Source organism: Monodelphis domestica, chromosome 4, assembly GCF_027887165.1.
Source record: "Monodelphis domestica isolate mMonDom1 chromosome 4, mMonDom1.pri, whole genome shotgun sequence".
In the NCBI taxonomy this organism is placed as follows: domain Eukaryota; kingdom Metazoa; phylum Chordata; class Mammalia; order Didelphimorphia; family Didelphidae; genus Monodelphis; species Monodelphis domestica.
This window is the reverse complement of record NC_077230.1, coordinates 363,236,738-363,251,323: the sequence shown is the minus strand read 5'-3', so window position 1 is coordinate 363,251,323 and position 14,586 is coordinate 363,236,738. Positions and strand designations below refer to the sequence as shown.

The 14,586-nt window shown below is 45.4% G+C and overlaps 1 protein-coding gene across 2 annotated transcripts in view; it reads left to right on the top strand.

Annotated features, from left to right (window-relative positions):
• Positions 1–12,467, top strand: part of GRIK3 (glutamate ionotropic receptor kainate type subunit 3) — a 344,698-nt gene extending 332,231 nt beyond the window's left edge. For both annotated transcript variants that reach the window (XM_001380822.4, XM_056795163.1), the window contains exons 14-16: positions 3,846–4,068; positions 4,989–5,239; positions 5,785–12,467. In XM_001380822.4, the coding sequence (XP_001380859.1) occupies positions 3,846–4,068; positions 4,989–5,239; positions 5,785–5,979 (669 nt within the window). In that variant the 3' untranslated portion in view covers positions 5,980–12,467. The remainder of the gene's footprint in view (positions 1–3,845; positions 4,069–4,988; positions 5,240–5,784) is intronic.
• The last annotated feature ends 2,119 nt before the right edge of the window (positions 12,468–14,586 follow it).

The window sequence follows — 14,586 nt, the reverse complement described above, 5'->3', positions numbered from 1 at the left end:
ATAAGATATATCATGAGACTGACCCCACAACATCCTCAAGCTGCACAGAAGTCATGTGCATGAAGTAAGAAAGAAGAGCATACATTTTACAGATTTAGAGGTCTAATGGACCTTAAAGTTCTTCAGGTTGCTTGGAAATGATCAAATAAAATATTATTTAAAAATTTTTTAAAAAGTTCTTCAAGTACAAATCTTGTATTTTGTGAATGAGGAAACTTGAAATTATGTGACTTGTCCAAGGTCACACAGTTAGGAAGTATCTGAGACTGGATTTAACCCCAGTCTTCCTAATTCTAAGTACAGCATTCTCTCCATTACACCACCAGGTTCTTTGGAAGAACCAGGCTGGGTTCTTTGAGCATGATTAAACAGAAGGATAATAATGGTTAGAGTTTCCTGGCCATGTTCTTCACCCCTGAAGTCCTTTCCATTCCTAGAGCTATGATTCTGTGATCCTTAAAACCAACCAGTCAGGCAGTCAATAATAATTTGCTAATAATAAGCCAGGGATTGATGACAGTCAGGCACTGTGCTAAGCCCTAGAGATACAAGGAAAGACAAAAACAATACCTGCCCTCAAGGAACTCACAGTCTGATGGGGGAGACAAAATGCAAACAAAATGTGCAAAGGGTATACATGAGACAAACGGGAAATAATCAACAGGGGAGCCACTAGAATCCCTATGCTTTTTTGATTGTCCCACCTGCAGGATCAGGAAGTGTTCATTGTTTCATCAGTCTGTTGTTGTGTAGATAAATATATAGAGACAGAGAGAAACAGGCAGACAGACAGGCAGGGAGGCAAATAGATCAACAGGTAGACAGACAGGCAGACATAGACAGATAGACAGGCAGAAAGACAGAGAGACAAACATATAGAGAGACAGACATATAGATAGACAGGTAGACAGACAGACAAGCAGATGATAGATTATATAGGTAGGTAAGTAGGTAGACAAACAGACAAACAGACAGACAAACAGACAGACAGACAGACAGACAGATAGATAGATAGATAGACAGATAGATAGATAGATAGATAGATAGTCAGACAGAAAGGTAGACAGACAGAAAGGTAGACAGACAGACAAGTAGATGATAGATAGATTATATAGGTAGGTACATAAGTAGGTAGGTAGACAGGTAGATAGATAGATGGAGAGAGAGAGAGAGAGAGAGAGAGAGAGAGAGAGAGAGAGAGAGAGAGAGAGAGAGAGAGAGAGAGAGAGATTTCAATATAATTGGTTTACTTTGCAATCCTATGTATTCTGTTTTATGCATTTTAAAAATTACTGAGAGTGGGTTCATGGGCTTCACCAGACTACCAAGGGGATCCCGGATACAGAAATGGTTAAGAAGTTTTGAAGTAGGGCCTGTGGTGAACTGGGCTTCAAATTCATTGTGGTCAATAAGGAAGCATCTTTTACCTGGGATATTTCTCCTCAGAGTACTATGGGAAATGACTCAGGCCATGCTAGGGTCCTCAGAAGATTCCTGAGGTCCTGAGATTAGGGAGCTCTGGAAACAATATGACTGTCCTTTGAATCTTCTATGCCTCAGTAAGAGGGCTATAAATGATGGCCCCTCCCCTTCCATATCCCTGATTCTGGGTCTCAGCCCAGTTCTAAGTCCCTGATCATCTGAGCAGTCTGTTCACGGACCTCAAATGTTGAGGGGTGAGGGGGAGGTTCTCCTGCTTATTCAGGACACATTGCCTTCTAGCATCCCTATGCTCTTGCTGACAGGCTCAGCTGTCCATCAGCATTGGACCAGTCAGTGGTTCCATAACAGTTAAAGCTATCAGTGGCCTGATGATTGGCAGCCCAAAAAGCCAATGGCATTAGTGGAAAGTAGGAAAGGGAGGGGTCTCCTCCTCCTCCATTTCTGAATGACCTGTTAACAAATCCTCTGGGAGTTCTAAGTACATACAAAATCTCCACAAATAGCCCTGGTCCAGCCAAGCACACATGGGACTTGTGTGGGAGGATGGAAGCACGAGTGGGATTTCCAGTGATCAATGTCAGTGTCATGTGGTACCAAGCGAGGGGCATATGCAGGCTGGCAGCCTGGGATCTTAGACACACAGATGCAGACAGATGAGAGTAGACATGATGAAGAGCACAGAGAAGAAGAAAGTGATTAAATCCAAGGCTGGGGTGGTGACCGATTTCCTCCATGGATCAGGTCAGAGCAAAGTAGAGACTTAAATAAAGAGCTTCTAGAATGCTTTGAGTTCCTTTGAGAAAATTCTGACTGAAAAGCTAAATACAGCCAACCTTCTACCACCTGATGGAGGGAAGCAGTGGCCTGGATAATCCCAGACACTTTCCTGTGGTTTCAGATTGTATTCTGAGTTCCCACATAGTGGTCTCACCCTCTTAGTTGTGACTGGTTTCTCCCCCATTAGACCAGGGCCTTATAATCCTGCTTCCCCTTATTGAGGGATGGGGTGATCTGGATTGCAAAGCAGTCAGAGAAGGGAAACTAACCTGTGATTATAAATCCACTGTGGAATCATAGAGGACAAGAGGTCAAAGGGCACACAGAGCTCAGCTAGTCCTAAATTCATTGAGGAGGAAATGGAAATTCAGAAATGGAAAATGGACTTGCCCAAGGTTACACAGCCAGTTTATTACAGACGAGACCCCAAGCCTCCCAATATCTGACCCAGGACATTTTTGCTCACACCAGGCTTATCATTGGTTAAGGCTTTAACAGACTTTGAGAGATGGGAGATTGGATGAGGCTATACTTGGTGAAGTCTTAGTGGAGTCCCACTACCACCTCTTCCTGATCTTTTCTGGGGTCTCAGTAGCCTTGGGTGGGGACAATTCTCCTCAGAAAGAATCTTCCCCATGTGGCAACAGATGCATGGAAGAGCCTGCAATTGAGTCTTTGCCTCTCTCTCTCTTCTGACTGCTTCATTCTCCATTCCTCCTCTTTCCTTTCCTGACTTCTCTCTCCTCTACCCTTGCTTCCTCCCTTCTATCTCTCCTGCATCTTCTCTCTTCTGACTTCTATCCCTTCTTCCTTCATTCTTTCTCCTTCCCTTTCTTTCTTTGTTCTCCCTTGTGTTTCCTCCATCCTCTCTCTTATTTACTCTACTCTCTTCTGACTTCCTTTTTCACTCAACCTTCTTCCTCCATTCTCCTTCATCTTCTTTTTTCTCCTTCTTTCTCTCCTTCCTTCCTTCTTTCATTCTTTCCTTCCTTCCTTCCTTTCTTCTTTCCTCCCTTCCTTCCTTTCTTCCTTCCTTCCTTCCTTCCTTCCTCCCTGTTTCTCTCCCTTCCTATCTCCCTTCTTTCTCTCCTTCTATTACTGGACTCCTTTCCTCCTTTGGCCATCCCCTCCATTCTCATTCATCCTCCTTCCTCTGACCTCTTTGTCTTCTTCCATAATCTTTCCTCCCTCCCTTCTCTTCCTTCCTCTTCCTTGTTATAACTCTATTCTCCCTCGCTCTTACTTTTTCCTCTCTTCTGACTTCTCCCTTTCTTCCCTCCTTATTTCCTATTTTCCTTCATTTCTACTTTACCATTTCTAATCTGACTTCCATCTCTTCTTTCCATCTCCTCCTTCTCATCTTTCTTCCATCCTCCTTTCTTGTTCTCTCTTTCGACTTCCCTCCTTTATCCCTTGCTCTCCTTCCTCTCTCTCCTCCCTTTTTCATTATTTCTCTCTCTCTTTTTACTTCCCCAAATCCTTCTCTTTCTCCCTCTTTGGCATCCTATTTCCTTCCTTCAATGAATCCTTTCTATCTTTTCCATTTATACTCCTTCACTTCCTGCCATGCTCCCCTAACTCCTCCCTCCATCTTTATATTGCTGCCATGGTGGTGATGCTCCCAGAAATCCAAGATTTCCACCTTTGAGAAGATGTGGGCATTCATGAGCAGCAAACCCTCAGCCCTGGTGAAGAACAATGAGGAGGGCATCCAGAGAGCCCTTACAGCTGACTACGCCCTGCTTATGGAATCAACAGCCATTGAGTATATCACCCAGAGGAATTGCAACCTCACCCAAATTGGTGGCCTCATCGACTCCAAAGGCTATGGGATCGGCACACCTATGGGTGAGTGGGTGTCTAGTCCCTGCCACTGTCCTTCACCAAAGAGGAAGCCACCCATTATTCACAGCCCAGACAAGGGACTGAGGGGAAGAGATGACTCGCCTGGGATCAATATCTAGGTGGCTTGGAGGGTTGAAACTTAACACTACTTAGAGATGAAAGGATGGGTTTGAAGACCTCATGAGGTCTCTTCTAGCCTGAGAAGTTCCATCATAGTCAACACTGTGAAGTAGGAAGGGACCACATGGCTGATCCATTCTTGTTTCCTACTTTTACTCTGTGGGACTTTCTTTGAGGGGATTATCATTTGATCCATTGATCTATAATAAATAGAAGCTCACCTTTATACTGTGTCTTCTAATCCATGATCTCAGAGTCCTCATAACAGCCCTGGTTGGGAATCAAGGCAGGGACTGTTATCCCCTTTTCAGAGATGTGAAAATGGAGAATTCAAGAGAAGTTACTCAAAGTCACAGTGGCAGAAGCTGAAATTCAAATCCATGTCTCCTGGCTCTTACACCAGGGCTTTTTATACTCCATTGTGTCTAATGCTCTAAGAGGAGAGAGCTAGAGATAAGCACAGGTCTTTTCCTCCCTCCTTCCTTCCCCAGCCCTCACAACTCCAGGAATGTATGTGCCTCAGCAGACAGCGCCTGATGGGGCACTGACCTGGAATTGGAGTCAGGAGATTTGAAGTTCAGATTCACTTCTGGCCCTTATCTATGTGACTGTAAGGAAATCATTGCCCCTCCCTTGAGTCTCAGTTTCTCAGTCTGCCTCTCAGGCAGAGACAATTACTATAGAAATGTGAGCTTTTGTTACTGTAGTTGCTGTGGTGTTTTCTGAAAATGGCCTGGAGTCAGTCCAGAAGGAGTTTGTTCCAGCTCTCCTTGACAGTCCTTTCTTCCATCCCTCTCCCCAAGGTTCCCCCTACAGGGACAAGATCACCATTGCCATCCTCCAACTCCAGGAAGAGGACAAGCTTCACATCATGAAGGAGAAGTGGTGGCGGGGGAACGGCTGCCCAGAGGAGGAGAACAAGGAGGCAAGCGCCCTGGGCATCCAGAAGATTGGGGGCATCTTCATCGTGCTTGCTGCAGGGCTGGTGCTTTCTGTGCTGGTGGCTGTGGGCGAGTTCATCTACAAACTCCGAAAAACAGCCGAGAGGGAGCAGGTAACCCCTTCCCTGGGGGGTTCTGGGGCCAGGCTGAGGGGGAGGGGGCATACCTGAGACCAGGACAGAACAGAGAGGAGCTGAGGGGAGGGGGCACAGGGTCAATGAAGGGAAGAAGACCTAGAGAATGTCAGAGCTGGGAGGAGCCTTAGAACACAGAATGTCAGAGCTGGGAGGAGCCTTAGAACCCAGAATGTCAAAGTTGGGAGGATCTTTAGGACTCAGGATGTCAGAGCTAGGAGAGCCCTTAAAACAAAGGATGTCTTAACTGGCAGGGTCCTGGGAACCTACAATATCAGAGCTGGGAGAGATCTTAAGAGTTCACAGAGTACAGTCCCCTCATGGCCCAGATGGGGAAGGGGGGGGGGGCAAATAGGAAAGGAGACATATCTAAGGTTGCGCAGTGAGTTTCTTAGTGGCAGAGCTGAGAGCAGAATCTTGGTATGCTAACTCCTTCAAAGAGACAGATGCTACTCCAAGTATAATTCTGCCCTCTGTACCATACAGGGAATAACACCAGGCCTCCTCCTCCCTCTTCCTTCCAGCGTTCATTCTGCAGCACTGTGGCTGACGAAATCCGATTCTCCCTCACCTGCCAGCGACGGGTCAAACACAAGCCTCAGCCACCAGTCATGGTCAAAGCCGACGCTGTCATCAACATGCACACATTCAATGACCGTAGACTCCCGGGCAAGGACAGCATGACCTGCAATACTGCACTGGCACCCGTGTTCCCCTAGGGCTGGGGCAAGGGCTAGGAGCTGGCAAGAGGCAGTTCCTTTAGGGTAAAGGATGGGGACAGAAGGAGAGATTCCCCCTTCCAAGTCTGTGGGCAGTGAAGGAATCTGGCCCCACCCCCACTTGCCTACCTACCATGAACCTACCTGATCCCAGCCTGTGGTTTGGGGGATTGGGTGGGTAGTTGGTGGGGGCTTCTTGTGTGTCTCTCTAAAGCAGAAGAGGCAAAAATGAAAAATGCACACACACACACACACACATATACACACACATACACACACACACACACCTCTACACCTCCTCAAACTAAACACTCCCCATCTCCTAGACAGAGATTCGTACGCTGGACCCTTTGGTGACAAAGGGGCTCCATGCCAGCAGCCTTTTGGGGGAGGAGGGTATCCCAAGTCTTCATGTTTAAAACTCTGTCCCATGGATTTCCAGGAGTGTGGCAAATGAAAAAAAAAATAACAGCCATTTTGATCAAGGGGGAATGGCTGTCAGTGTGGATAGATGGACACCCCCACACACACCCCAGGACTAATGGGCTGGAAGGAAGCCTCTGTTGTCCATTGGCTGCCAACTTCATCCTGAACAGCCAAGAGGGTTGAGGCCCATTGGCCTTGGAGCTCCATGCTAGTAATGATGGAATGGCCCAGGAAGAAGTAATACTTTGAATTCCTTATAGATGATACACCTCCTTTTGTAATGGACTGAGAGGACTAGAGTAGAGGGAGATAACCACAGAATTCTTCAAGAAGCTCTTCTAGATCCAAGGGATCTGCCCCTCTTAAAGAAAGGTCCAGAGACTTCAGCCATCAGCCCATGTCCTCCAAAGCCAGGCAGGAAGACGTATATCATGGAAAAAGCAGATGGCCCTCAATTGGGACAATCCATTACCAGAGCCAGGCTGATATTCATTTGGAGTCTGAAGGTTTTATTGGTCATGTCCTGCCTACTTTTACACTGACTCTTTTTTATGTGTCTCCCTCTATCCTCTTGGAAGGACAAATGAAGGAGAAATGAGCTCTTGACCCAACCTAAAGAGGAAGCCAGGCCTCATATTTTCAGAGCATAAATGAGTCTTGGGCTAGACAGCATCCTGTAGAAGCCAACATCTGGGAACAAGGAGAGGACATGTGTTTGAAGAGATGATCCCAAAAGGCCCTGACCTTCAGGACCTTTCAGGCTTCACGAAACTGTGAGCTTGTTTCCAGTGGCAATTCTGGGCAACATCTCATCTTCCCAGAGTGGGAGAGGGAATCTGTGCCTAGAAGCATTAACCAAAGACCCCACAAGGTGACCTCCATCCAGGTCACCCCTGAACTCCTGTCTTCATTCCCCATTGGAGTGGCAGGGACACCGTGGTGCTTTGGGGGACTGGCCAGAGAAATGGGCAACAGGGAATGCTGAAAGGAACAAAGTGTACTTAAGAAGGGCACAATTTGGCCTGAGAGGTTTTTCTCAAGCTTGAGGATTACCCTACCAGGAGGTCATTCATCATAGTGGGAATCCAGAGTGAAGGCTCCAACACCTGGCTCAAACACGAAGTCCTGCCCTAGCCTCCCAGCTCTGTTGAAGTGGCCTTGTTATAGAGGAGCTAAGTTTGGTTCTTGGGGGCTTCTTGAATAAAAAGGAATCCCTGAATTCTCCTACCCCTCTCTCAGTTCCTATTAAAGTGGGCAAACCTTTCTGTTCTGAAGATGACCCCATGGTTCTGGGACTAGGCAGGGCCAAGCAAAGAGTTCCCCTACGTAGTGCATTATAAACAGGAGCACCACCTCTGTAGCACATGGATTGAGGGACAGACCCATTGTCTGCTTACAGGTTACCACATGGCTCCAGCTCTCACTGAGTAGAATCTGTTTGGGGTGAGGTGGGCTCATTGATGTTGAAGTATAGCCAAATCCATTCAATTATAAGAGAAGCCATGACATTGGAGTTTCTTGGTTATATGTGTGTCTATATGCACACATATGTGTGTCTAGCTAACGTCAGGAATGGGGAAGAACAATCAGTAAATCAGAGTCCTGTTTGCACTTCTTTGGTGAAGGAAAATGCTTTGTAAGAGATTACAAGCACCAGCACATGAAGTGCATGAAAGTTTTAACTAAGCCTAAGCCAAATGCTTTATCATTAACTCATGGTCACTCATCAAGCTCTTTTTAAGTGAATTAACAGGACCTTAAATAAAGACTTGTCTAATTGCTCTTCCCTTTGCGGTTATGAGCCACTTTCATCATTAGAATTTATTTCGTAGAATATACACATCCACAACCCTTTACAAGATGGGTGTGCGTGCTTCTATATATTCTCACAGCAGTGCACAGAGAATGTGCACTGGAAGTGAGATGATTTGTATGTGTGACATTTCCATGGAAGAAACAAGGAAATATCACAATTGTTACAGCCCCTTTAGGCAAGCTTCAAGGAGTCAGAAGGTTTTTGGTCTTCTTTGCTGGCATGGAATGATGCCCCCTTTCTCAGTCAGGTTTCATGTATGTATATGGTAGCGTTTATATCTAAGACCAGGAGGTCCTAGATTGAGGGCTAAGAGGGAGCTCAGGAGCCTACCTCAGGTTTGCTAGCAAGGGTAGATGGCTACTTTTTATTGTCCCCTGAAAACCCTGACATCTGAAAACCCTGCTGCAGAGGTGTGTGTGGTTCCCAAGATCATATCCAGAAAGACACAGTCAGGAAAGGAAGATGCATTTCCACCTCCAAGGAGTATTTGTTAGTGCTGGGGTTTTAAAGACATGTTGGACATCAGCCAGAGCATTAGGGTAATGTCAGAGTAGGGGTTGTAATCCATATCCACAAAGGATTAAATGTTAAGAGATGGTTAAACATTCTACTTTGCTGGTGGAAAAACCCAGGTTGGGACAGGCTTCTCCTCTTAGTCACTTGTGCCAGCATCAATCTCTCCTCTAAGGTTTCTGGTGCCACCAACAATCTCCCATTGTCCAGCTATAATTCTATACTTTCTTGACCAATCTGGCAAACTTGGCATCTGGCAATAAGATAAATTCCCCAGAGGCTGACTCCCTTCCTCTCTCTTCTTCCTCCTGACACTGTCTGCCATTCAAAACTCCTCTTATTTGGACCAATGAGAGTGTCCAGGAAGATTTCTCTATTGAGCCTGCTGTATCAGTCCAGCCTCGGCCAATAGCCTGGAAGAAGCAGCTCCTTCAAGAAACAAGAATGATCTCTTTCTCAGTGGAGCCACACGACTGCCTCCTTCAGAAAGAATACTAAGGCTTGGGACCCAGCAGGCAGAAGGAGAGTTGGCCTGGTTCAAGGCTGTACTGAGAAATTAGCCATCAGTGGAGTCCAGGAACTGTGCCCCTTCCCTAAACACGGAGGGAGGCAGAGACTAAACACAGCTGTAGACTGGCCAGTCCCTGGTTGGGGGCTTTCTACTCCTCCCCTTCATTCTCCTCCCTCTTTTTCTCCTTTTTTTCTTTTTTTTCTCTTTGGTTGGGAAGCCATGTGGGGGGCTGGGAGAAGCATTTACTATTCAGGCTTTTTGCAAACGCTCCTTCATCACACAGCATGAAGTAGCTGATCCCTTCCCCCCCAGATGCTCCAGCTGTGCAGGCAGACATCTGGAATTAACCCAGCTGCCTTCTGCAGCAGAATCTCCTGCTGGTGACCTTCGCCCAGACCCTCCTCTTAATGCTAGTCTGAAGACAGTAGCAGTGGGACAATGCTTCATTTATAGTCCTTAAGCATTGCTTTTGGAGTAGATACATCCACTCCCAAAACTTTTCTTTGGTAGAAAGCAAAGTTCTGTACTATATATATATATGAATGTACAAAGATATATATACATATATATACTGTATATATATGCACAGTGTATATATACCACGTAGTACATGTGTATATGTACCCTCCCTTGCACGCACGCTCACATGCCTGCTGCGTGTATACACATACCACACACACATACATACAGTGTATATATAATATGGCCAGTAACAGTGATGCTGGGATTGGCACTTGGGTGATGGCAATCCAAGGACCTCCAAGAAGTATTTATTGTTCAAATGCCTGCACATCCTTCCCAGATGCATTCTGGGGAAGATGGAGGCTGTAAACTATGAAGGCCAAGGAATGAATCTCAGTTGAGGGCATGAGCCAGGCACATTGGGTAACTAGATACAAGAGTTGGATTGGGGGAGCTCAATTCCCACCCAAGCCAGTGCACAGGCTACCTGTGATCCCTACTTTCTCCCTTTGCCCCTTCCTCCTTGCCCCACTTTCTTCCTTCTTGCCCCCTTCTGCTATCCTCTACTGGCCATGTCTCCATCACTTTGTCCTGCCTTCTGGGACATTGTCATTCCTGTAGTTGGGACTGATAAACCTCAGCATCAGATCTTAGCATATAGGAGAAAGGTTTCCAGGGGCCCTCTGTGTTCTTCCTCATTCCCAATCTTGGGGTGTTCTAGAAGAAGGCAGACTAGTGGTGACCTGGCTAAGATATGTCCTATGATGTGGCCTCTTAGCATCTCAGGACCAGTGGGGACTGAGCTGGGGATAGATTGGGCATGGACTGATAGAAAAAGGATTTATGAACTACTTTACCTTCTAATTAGCTGGAAGTTGAGTGGGTAGTCTAAAGGTCCTCCTATCATTTCCATCCCCTGTTCATGAACACAACCCCATTCCCCACCCATAACCTCTTGGTAAAAATATATTAAACACATAATCTGTTTCTGGCTATTCCATGTAATCTTAAGATGCCAGGGATGTCATGCCAGTTGAGGAGAAACTCCAAACCAGAGATGTATCCTGATTGGCCATAGTCTTTTCATATTAGAACTCACACAACTGAAGAGGGAAATCCTTTTGTGCTGACCATATCATTGAGGCCCTCAGTGAAGGCTCCATGTCACCAGCAGGACCAGTGGTGGACCTGGAGATGTGAGTAGAGTTCTCATCCCATCAGTCCTCCTTCCCTTTCTCAGACATTCATGGATCCTAAAGTCAGATTCCCTTCTCTCTCCTATGTATGGGAGAAAGGGTGGATCCTTATCCAATTTCTTCTGCCACCCCAAGATGGTGAGTAGAAGATGGAGTCCCCAATTCTGGGTGGATTTTAGCTTTGATAGTCCATCCCCTTGTTCATTATAATCCCAAGTCTACACCACAGAATGTCAGAGAGTACTGCAAAGTGGCAGACAACTATATATAGAATCAGCCCAGTCTAAGGGAATAGTGAGGATAGCCAAAATGCTCCCCAAAGCCATATGCTGGCCATGGTATCACCTCACAAACTCAACACAACAAAGCACAGTAGCTATATGTGAAATACCACACTGACAGTTTGCTTCTCTCTCTCTCTCTCTCTCTCTCTCTCTCTCTCTCTCTCTCTCTCTCTCTCTCTCTCTCTCTCTCATTCCTCCCATACCCTCTTACCTTTCCTCTCCTTCTCCTTTTCTTCTTTTTCCATCTCAATTTTTTCTCTCCCTCTTTCTTCACTTTTCTTCCCTTTCCATTTTCTTTCTCTCTTCTCCTCCCCCCTCTGCTCTTTCCTTCTTGCCTGTCTCCATTTCTGACTCCCTTCTCCTCTCAATCTCTCCTCTGTTGGTGTCTCTTCCTTCTTTCAACCTCTTCTCTATCACAATCTCTCTCTCTCATCCCCCCTTTCACCTCCTCCATACCCAGCTATTCATCTCTTTCTATGCCTCTCAGCCTCCCTCCCTTTTTCTCAGCCTATGCAGACCTCCCCACTTCTCCCTTGGCTCCTATGGCTCTCCCTCAGTAATATCTGTTGTTCATATCTCGGTGGGACAGGAGATTTTGGTTGGTCTCCTTCCTGTGCCCTTTGGTCAGAGATCTCTGAGATTGGAGCTGCCCCTAAACCTTCAGGCAGGTACACAGATGAAATCTTCAGGCAGCCAAGCATCAGAGGTCCCTGAGTAGTAGATCTTCTGGACAGAGAGTTCTGCCAGGTCTCTCTTGACCCACCTAGACCTTGTTCCTGGCCTCATTGATAGTAAAATATGGTAAAGACCACCACCTGGCTAGCTCTCCCTGGATGGGCACTTAGGGATCAAATACACACTTCTATCATCCAGTGGAGCCTGGCCCAAAGCTCCTGGGTCTGCCTTCCCTGGCTCACTCATTCGCTTGCTAGATAGCTTGCTCTCTCTCACTAGCTCCTGCTCACTCCAGCCCCTGCCCAAGGGCCTGGCCTGGCCTACCCTTTGTCCTTCCTTCACTCGATGGTCTCTAGGCCAATCAGGGGATGCCCTTTGTGGACATGCAGAATTTCTATGAATATAGTTTTTGTAAACATTTTGTAACAATTTTGGTTTCATAGTAACTGTGTTACTTGCTAATCATTCTAGGCCCATGTAAATAAATTTTCCCCAAATCTGTTTATTTCCTTTTTAAGACACTGTGAAATATCAAAGTACACAGTTTGCTGTTATGAGGTAATATGGTTTTAAATTTTAAATAATAAAAAAAGATTTCTAGAAAATAGTGACACTTTATTTCTTTGAGTTCTCTCCTGGAGAATTGACTCTTCAGGAGATGGGCTTGGTTTCCCACTATCTCTACTTAATCCATCAATCAATCCAACAAGCATTCATTAACTTAGCAACACCTATGGCAGACACTGGACTCCTCCCTAGAGATTCAAAGGCAGGCAAGAGTAGTCTCTGCCCTCAAGGAACTTCTATTCTATCAGGGAGAGAATATGTAAAGAACAAGGTACAAGCAATAAAGAAGTAGATGTATAATCAATGAATGGAAGGTAATCCCAAAGGCAAGTTCCTAGCAACTGGAATGCATGAAGGCTCTCCTGAAGGATGTGTACTTTGAGCTGAGTCTTGAAGGAAGCTGAGGTTCACCTCCTCCAAAGTGACTTCCTCAGTCTTCCCCATGCCCAAGCCAGAGCCAGCTTTCCAAAGCTTTTTATCAAGCACTAAAAAAAAAAAGAAAGAAAAGAGGACAAAGCTAGGATTTATTTCTTTCCCATTCCATTGCAGCTGCTTTGGGGAAGATTTTTCCAGAAGAGTCAGAAAAGGCCAATGATGATAAGAGCAACAGGCCTTTATTGAGGTTCCATCTTACCACACATAAAGAAAGGTGAGCTCCAGATGAGTGGCAGGGTGAGGAGAGGGTAAGGATAGCAGGGAGGGTACATAGGTAGCAACCCTCCCCCCCCCAAGAGACAAGACTACAAATAGCAAATGAGAGAGAAGTATTGGAGGCTTAGCAGCCATCAGGAGACTTCAAACCTTGGGTTAAAATCATTTTGATGTCTTAGAAAGACGACAAGGAAGAGGATTGACCATCACAAAAGAGGTACCCACACCAGCTCTGGCCTTTCATTTCAGTGTAGGAATACCTAGGCAAACCCACTCTCTTGTTGCTTAGTCTTTTTCAATCATGTCCAACTTTTTGTGGCCCCTTTTTGGGGCTTTCTTGACAAAGATACTGGAGTGGTTTGCCATTTCCTTCTCCAGTTAATTTTACAGATGACAAAATTAAGGCCAACAGGGTGAAATGTCTTGCATAGGGTCACACTGCTAGTAAGTGTCTGAGGCCAAATTTGAACTCATCTTTCTGACTCAAGTCCTAGTGCTCTATTCTATATCTAGCTGTTCCAGGTGCTTTAAAAGGTAAAGGCAGGATGTCATTCAGATGAATCTGAAAAGTGTTCTACCTCAGATGCCTCAAAATGCTATATACCAATGAGCTAGAAGATTACAAATACAAAAGGTTCCAGAGAAAGGATAGGGCTAGAATGTCACACAGAAGAAGGTTAAGGGCAGAAGCAGCCTGTCTCAAGAATGGATAGTCCCAGAACAACAGAGGCTGTTTTTTCTTTCTTCCCAGAGCCACAATTTCCCCTAAAACAGAGTTTTATAACCTGAGTTCTGTGAACTTATTTTTATATTTTGATTATTATATTTTAAAATAATCAGTTTCCTTAGTAATTCTGTTTTATTAATGTAAAAAAACATGATCCTATGAAGGGCAAGAACTTCAAGAGGGTATGTGACCCCCCCCAAAGATAAGAATCACTTTTAACCTTCACTGTCAGCCAATTCTGATGACTTCCTAATGCATAGAGAGGATACTGGGTTCTCTGTGACTTAGATGAGGGGAACAGGAGCTCTCTTAGAAAACTAGGACCGAGCTGGAAAAGCTCCACGTGAGGCTCAGTGACAAATTGTTTGTCATCCAAGTACCAGACTAGCTAGGTGTGGAGAGATTCATCACTGGAAGACTAGTCACCAGGAGGATGAATAATTTGGCCACAGCAACTAACGAAATGGATGTAAAAATAATTATAATACAGAATCCAGCCCAGCCATTGACCATAGTAAACAGTTTAAAAATTCGTGGAGTGGATGAAAGGTTTAAAAAAAATACTCATTTTTCATGCAACACCCTCATCACTAAACAGCTACCCACCACAGGAGGAATTTGTTTTGGCTAAAACAAAATTTCAAGACAACCTTAATACCAAGGCAGAAAGAGGTTGAATTACGAGTTGATGGAGCAAGCATCCACACTAATCACAAAATCACTGACTTAGAGCTAGAAGGACCTTACAAGCCACTTAATCCAGGACCTCACACTTCACA